Source organism: Pterocles gutturalis, unplaced genomic scaffold (genome assembly GCF_000699245.1).
Source record: "Pterocles gutturalis isolate BGI_N339 unplaced genomic scaffold, ASM69924v1 scaffold21221, whole genome shotgun sequence".
Classification (NCBI taxonomy): Eukaryota; Metazoa; Chordata; class Aves; order Pterocliformes; family Pteroclidae; genus Pterocles; species Pterocles gutturalis.
The window spans coordinates 6,844-14,066 of record NW_010103551.1 but is presented as its reverse complement, the minus strand read 5'-3'; the positions used below and the strand labels follow the sequence as shown (position 1 = coordinate 14,066).

General features: G+C 37.1%; 1 protein-coding gene across 1 annotated transcript; it reads right to left on the bottom strand.

The window, feature by feature from the left end:
* Positions 1-116: 116 nt before the first annotated feature.
* On the bottom strand, positions 117-1,427 carry TCEANC (transcription elongation factor A (SII) N-terminal and central domain containing). Its single transcript, XM_010086754.1, is given in 2 exon segments — positions 117-903; positions 906-1,427. Coding segments are annotated over 2 exon segments (1,074 nt in total). The 5' UTR covers positions 1,426-1,427; the 3' UTR covers positions 117-349.
* Positions 1,428-7,223: the final 5,796 nt, after the last annotated feature.

Below are 7,223 nucleotides of genomic sequence, written 5' to 3'. Positions count from 1 at the left end.
TGCTGAAGTTAACAAAAATTCCAAGTCCTCAGCACCTTGGGGAAAAAAATGCACCACTTGGAATATTTTTAATGTAGCTACTAGTGAAAATTATTCTCTTGGATATAGTGTTAGCATTTTTTCCTTTTTTCTTTTATTTCTTTACGTGTAGTCATTACTTAAAAACCTACTAATAAATCTACTTACATTTATTCAAGTCATCCTCATAAATAACAATTTTTTTAAACTGATTTTGGACTTTTTATTGGCAGCATCTACATAGTATCAATACAAAATTTTAAATTATACAGTTTCAACAGATACCTTCTCATATCTATGTTTCTAAACCACTTATTAAAGAGGGAGAGTGTCACAAACAAATCCATCTGCTGTGATACCACTGTTCTCCACATTCATTACAAATAACGTAAGTCAACATCTGTTCATCTGGATTTGTGTTTCGCACCCAACCTGGAAGAAAGAGAGTTCCTCTGGCGATCATAGTGACGGTGCAGTCAAATTTTTCACAGCGCCTACACTTCATTTTGTTTGTCTGTGTGCCATTAATAACTTGTGGAAGCTGATGTTCCTGAACAGATGATTCTGTGTACAGAGCCCTGAGCTGTTTCAGTTCATCGCTGGCCATTTCCATTACTGTCATCTCGGCAAAAGCCTTTGGACTCAAAGTCCCTGAAAAAAGGTTATGTTTTAAGTGGCAACTTTTAGGGTTCTTCAGGTTAGAGACTTTGCTTCTGATGCAATTTTTATACTTTCTGTCATTTTTAGCATGAAGAGCAAAAATATGTTCTTCAATTTCTTTAGATAGCTCCAGCCATTTATAATTTTTTTCTTCATCTTTGGCAGAACCAGTCAAAGCTTTATAAAGAAGATCTGTACATTTACACCTCAGAGCTCTCATGGGATAAGACTTGCTTTGTTAACAAGAACTTTAGAATCTTCATTATCAGTACACTGTTCTTCAAACAAAGAAAACTGATTCATGCTGCCTTCTGCATTGTTACATGCCACATTACTAGCAGTTTGCAATGGGACCAAAATTTTAGAGCTAGTAGCATCTAATGCCTCATGCTGACATGGTCCTTCAGGCAGTGACTGTTCTCCAGGAACCACACACACGTGCTCAGTTTCCTCTTTCACATACACAGAAGCTGACTTTTTAACTTGCATTGACTGAACACAGTTATTTTTGTAAAGTGCTTTCCACCTTGATAATAACTGTTTTGCTCTCTTTTTCAACTCTGCTGAAGGGCAGTTCTTGAGTACTCTGTATACAGCCTTGGCAGCTTCTGTCCCCTGAAGATATTCTAGAGTCATATCAACATCTTCAAGCTCTTTAAGATGATCCTCAATATCGTGGAAATTGTTCTCAGACAGTAGCTTTTCAATACAATGGGCTCTGTGTACAATATTTTTCTGGTCAGACATTTTTAAACCTGAAAGCCAAAAAATGTTTATCATATTTACTGCAGTTATAATGTTAATTCATTTTCTCTATATTCTCACAAGGTTTTCTTGCTATTTTACACTACTTTATTTATACACATCACTGGTTTTGCCAGCTTTTTCTTGAAATAGTATACAGTGGAGTTAGTGGAACAAATGCAAAATACAGAGGAGCCTTGGTCCTGGGAAACTGCAATTAAGCATGCTACTCTAACTCATGCAAGGAAAACACTGCTGGAAAAAAGAGCCCAGGCACTTCCACTGGGGTAGATTTAACAATTTTAAAAGTAGGGTGCAACACTACTTTCTAAGGAAAAGCACAGTATTTTGCCAAAAACCACACTAACAAAGCATATTAAAAATTTAGTTGCATTTGTTGTATGCATTACACCACAACAGACGTTCACAGGGAGGTTCCCAACTGCTACGAGAAGGTAGGTGACTACACGACCACTCTGGTGTATGAGATTACAGGTAGACTCATCAGTGTTTTATGTATTAGTAAACTCTAATACCACTGGACTACCAAGGAGCAATCACTTCTGGAATTCAGCATTTTTCATCAAAAGCACCAGATAAACACCTGCTGATGTTTAAAATCTAGACACTGTTAACAAATGACACCCTCTCCAAAAAAAAAGAAGAGGCTATGTATGTATGAAGCCTCTCCTCATATATATATATATATATTTATATATAGAAACAACAAAAATATTAGTCAGGTTTTTATAGTATTAGTTTTTACAGTATTAGTGTCAACAAATTTAATTTAATAAAATGCTGTTTTCAGAGAATCAGTTTGGGTTTCTATCACACAAATGTAGAGCCTATTAAAAATTAAGAGTCTATTAAAAATCATGTCTGTGACCTTCTGCTATAACAGCTATTTGAATAATGCCCTCACACTGCTGGATAAGCTCTGCACTAGGTTCCAAACAATCTCCAAAGGCACATTTGTAAATAAACACTGCACTAATTTCATCAGGAATTGTAGTGACATAAAGGTTTTCTGCAAGACCACAAAAACAGAGAAATCATTACTGCCATCTTTCCAGAATGCATGTCCTAAATAACCCTCCTCAGAAAAACTGACTTACATCTCAACTTTTGGGAACCCGTATTTAAACCTCTGTCTCCATTTTTCAGTTTTCAAGCATCTGACTAGAAATGAATTCAGTACAAGTTGCAATGATACAGAATAGAACAATCAAGGTGGGTCCAAAAACTCTGCATGGTAAGGTGCTTTTTTGGTTGCTGTTTTTTGGGGGTTTTGTTTTGGATTGGGGTTTTTTTGTGTGCATGTGTGTTGTTGGTTTTTTGTTGGCTTTTTTTTTTTTAAATCAGTCATTCCTGTAATTATACCCTAACTTAGCTTTTTTTTTTTTTTTTCACAAATCCTTATAATAAATGCTGAGGTATGTGGCTATCTGTAGATTTGTTTTTAATAAAACCTGCAAATTTCCACTTGGTTTCTCATAAAAAACCCTTCAGTTAAAATCAAATTACTAGGTTTTTGCGTTAGAAGACTAATTTGCAGTAGGGAGTAATGTGTAGCACAGCTATGTTTTTCACAGATTTGTTTCGTTTTGCCACTGTCGTGTATATATGCTGTAGCCTGTATAATGGAGAATCATTGATACATGCAGAAATAAGATAGATGCATTAAGAATGACCCATACAACATACAAAGTTAGGAAGTTTAAGAAAACTTGCAACCCTCACATTGTTTTAGTTAATATTAACTTCTACAGCAGACACACGAGATACCTGTGAATTGTTTTTTTTTTTCATTTCAGACTTTTTCCTCATGCCTTTGTTACTTCAAAAGAATAAAATTAACCAGCTAATGTGGGCATGGTATCTGACCAAAAACCATTGACCTAAGGGGCTTTTTCAAGCACTTGGTGGAGATGTTAAGAGTGGTCAGGCCTTTTGAGACACTTTTATATGTATAAGGGATTTTTTCAATTAATGAAACAGTTAGTAGCCGAACACATTTTACTGGGAGCTGCAAAACTAAGGTTTGGCGCTATTCTGTAGCACATTTAAGCAAGTGAGGTTGACATAACTCAGTGGATCCTAAGCCCAAAATACCATTCTGGTTCTTTTTTTTCAACCTTTCACTTGCTATGCAAGAGATCAGTTATATCTCTTCCAAAAGCTTCTCTTTATAACTGCTAACAGAGAAGCAAGTCAGACTAGTAAACTTTTAACTGAGGTCCCCACTGCTGCCCTTTCCCTTGCTAGCTCTGTCATCATATTACAGTTCGATTATTAAGGCAGGACAGCTCAAAAACAGTGATACCAGCAAAACAGTTTCGAAACAGGGACATCTACAAACTCCTAATTGCTATATTTTAAAATTCCTAAAAGACACATCTCTCTATATCCTAAAAAGTACCTATTTTCTCACAGCCATAGCATTACTAAAGCATGCTCCCCTATATTCTGACATGTTAAATGAAAAGAAAAAGGGGATTTCAGAATACAGAGTCTCATGGTTTGAGTAAGATTTCCTTTTAATTCCTTTTTATCAAGTCCCTCGAACAATAAATGCCCACTGCATTGCTACATGCAAATTTACACAAAAAAAGAGTTCATACTATTAACATCATTCTCCTGTTTGCTGAAAAGGAGAATTAAGTATAGAACGCAGAACTGAATGGTGTCTTAAGTGTTCCTCTTTTCTTAGGAGTTAAGTCTTCTAAATTTTTTCACAAAACCAGTGTTTTGTCTGAAGCTGCATATATCCTGATTCTGCTCTAGAAAAAGTCATCTGCCTGACAGAGACTGATACAAGGCTAGCTACACATGTCCATGGTTAAAGGAACTCATAAGCAGATTTCTTGCACCATCACTGTTTCCATGATGAAATCTCCTGAGACTGGGGGAAGAGGAAGGACAAGTGATAAAACTGGGTAATTTGCATGCTCTGTTGCTTTCTGTGACCACCAGCCCAGCTGACTTGTTCTCTGCATGACAGAAGCAAGTTCAAGCTTTAGGCAGGGCGTCAGAACTCCACGAAAGAAAAGGACACTAACAGAGAGCATAAACCTTCATCTGTTTCTACAATCCTGAACCACAGGCCAATCTGACCTCCACAGTGAACGATCTCTGTGTTCACTTAACCTGTATTGAAACAGTTCATTCTCGTCTGACATCTTGAAGTCCTGCGAAACCTCAATAATGGCTATTACAGAAACTGATTTACCACTCAAGAAGTTTCAGAATCAGAGAAACAGGATGCATTTTTCAAATACTTAAGTTGAACACTATGCAATGTCATACTGAAAAGCACCTATAGTTTGCATCCTTACTCATCTCTTCTGCTGCAGCAACACGCAGAGGCTCTGAGGGTGGAAAGAGGTCTTCTCTTATATGTAGAGCAGTCACCACCACAGCAGCACAGTGCCCTGTCTCCAGAATACTAAGCAGCTGACATTAGAAAATTATGATCTGCTGGCATTTACTGTTTTTCATGCAATCTAGGGCTGAGTTGGTGACATAGTTATATGCTCAACCAGTATGACTGCCCCATGCCTTAGAATCTTGTTCCGCTCCTTCCAAGGTACTCCACTTCAAATGTTATTATCTTCAGTTCTTGTACCTATCCATGTATATATTGTATTATGATATAGATATAAAATATATAGATATAAAACATACTTATCCAAATGCAAGATGACTTAATGAATTCTCAGTATTTAGTATACAGGACTGCAGACATGCAAAGAAATTACTATATACAAAGTGCTCTGCTGATGATTTGTCCATGCATATACTAATACTGCAGTGTGAGAATCTGTACATTAAGAAATGGGGAAAAAAGTTCATGGATATCATCTGCTTTATCACAGGTGTCCTTGCTCATGGTTATCCACCTGACTTAAGGCAGCCCCCAGGGTAGCATAGTGAAGACATGCCCGTTTCTGGGCCAGTCTCACACAAGAAAATTATATAGCTGAAAAAGACGCCTTTGGCTCCAGAGCTATGAGTAGCCATTGACAGCTGAGGTGACTAACACAAAGCCTCCGAGGGGAGCTGGAGCCCACGTGTTGGCATCTGCAGAGCGAATGCAGCCATTCTGCCACAGTGAATTACCTTACGCTTACTGGACACCTACAGTTACTGACAGGGAGCTGACATATGCTAACTCATCACCCCACACTAAGATGCTTTTTTGCTAATAGGCAAATCTAAGACAACCTGGTTTGGTTTTTCTTAACTCTCTACTAGATATATAAAAAACTGTTTTAGATTGGATTAAATGAAGTATATATGTTCTACCTTAGGACTTTTTCCAAATGTGTGCTAAGGCAGTAAATTAAATTTTTAGAAACTTTAAGATCTTCTTAGACATGCATTGACTTTTTCAAGTTTATGCAACAATAAATTCAAGTGCATAAATGTTATGGCAGCAGTTAAATAAACAACCTGAAAACAGAATAAGGACATGAAAATATGAACGATTTTAAAGTAATTTTGGAAATTCAACCACCTAACAGACTACTCACATTGAAGTCAAAACAATCACTTTTAAGGGAACACTTTCCTCGACATGTACAAGATATAGCAAAAAGGTAGGACTGAGTGACTCCCTTCAAACTTATTAAGCAAAGCTAGGTAAAAGTAACAGAAATAAATAAGTCATCAAAAATATGACAAGAGCAGAACAAAATCTCTAATTAATTACTTCAAAGAGGTGGGATATTCACTGGTAACTGGCAGAAGCACAAGAAACAGCCATCAGAGAAACCACTAAATAAGGGTAATAAACATGTCTTTCTCAGTGACAACAGAGAGGTTTCTCTGGGGGAAACATTCTTGGAATGGCATTGGCTTTGTTGTGTGCACCTAGTCTGCACAGGATTTTAAGATCTTTCAAGATGAAAAGTAATACATACATCTGAAATACTATGCTAATTACCGGATCATAGTTTTCATCTCAGCTTCCAAATTAAAAGGCAGTGTGGTGAAAAAAAAAAAGTTGTTTGTGCATTTGTTGCCCTAATAATCAAGCAAGGACCGGATTTATCACCAAAGTTGACAGACACCATTATTTCACAGAATAAGAAATTAAACAGAGATTCCTCAACTTATAAAGAACATACAAGGTTATGAAATGGTTCGTTTTACTACTGCTGGCTTCCTTCAAAGGGTGAGGCAGAGCTCTTCTTTAATACTGGGAATCCTGCGTAGCATTTCATATTAAGTCTGGATGTCAAGCACCTCTTCTGCTTCTCTAATCAAGGCACAACATGATTTCCAAGGACAACTACAGAAAACATGTTTTTCATGTTTTTATAGGGAGAAATGAGAAATGACTGACGCAGTTGTAATACTGCAGTGTATTTTCTAGTCAAAGTTCACTGGGAACCTATCTACAGCAAGCCTGAGTTCTTTCCTGCCTACATTCCTGTTCCTTGAACTCCGATGTTTCTGCTGTAAATCATGGTTTCGGTGTTTTGTGGAATGACTGCAAAACCTCCAGGTATGTGTATGCTTTATTTTGTTACTTTGCAGAAAGAATAGTGGAAGTCTGTGATACCCAAGACAGCTGCCACATCTCTGACTGCCCACTGGCAAGGGATTCTTCCATCTTCTGCTATGTCAGATAAGCAAAATCACTGACTGAAATAAGAGTTACTTTTAAAAAGAATTGAGAAGTAAGCACGAAAAATTCTCTAGGCAGCCTACAAATATTTATCATTATCTGTAGTTCCAGGTGACAGAAGTGAGGCTTACAGGCAAAATGACCTGCCCAAGCTGGTTCAATAGGT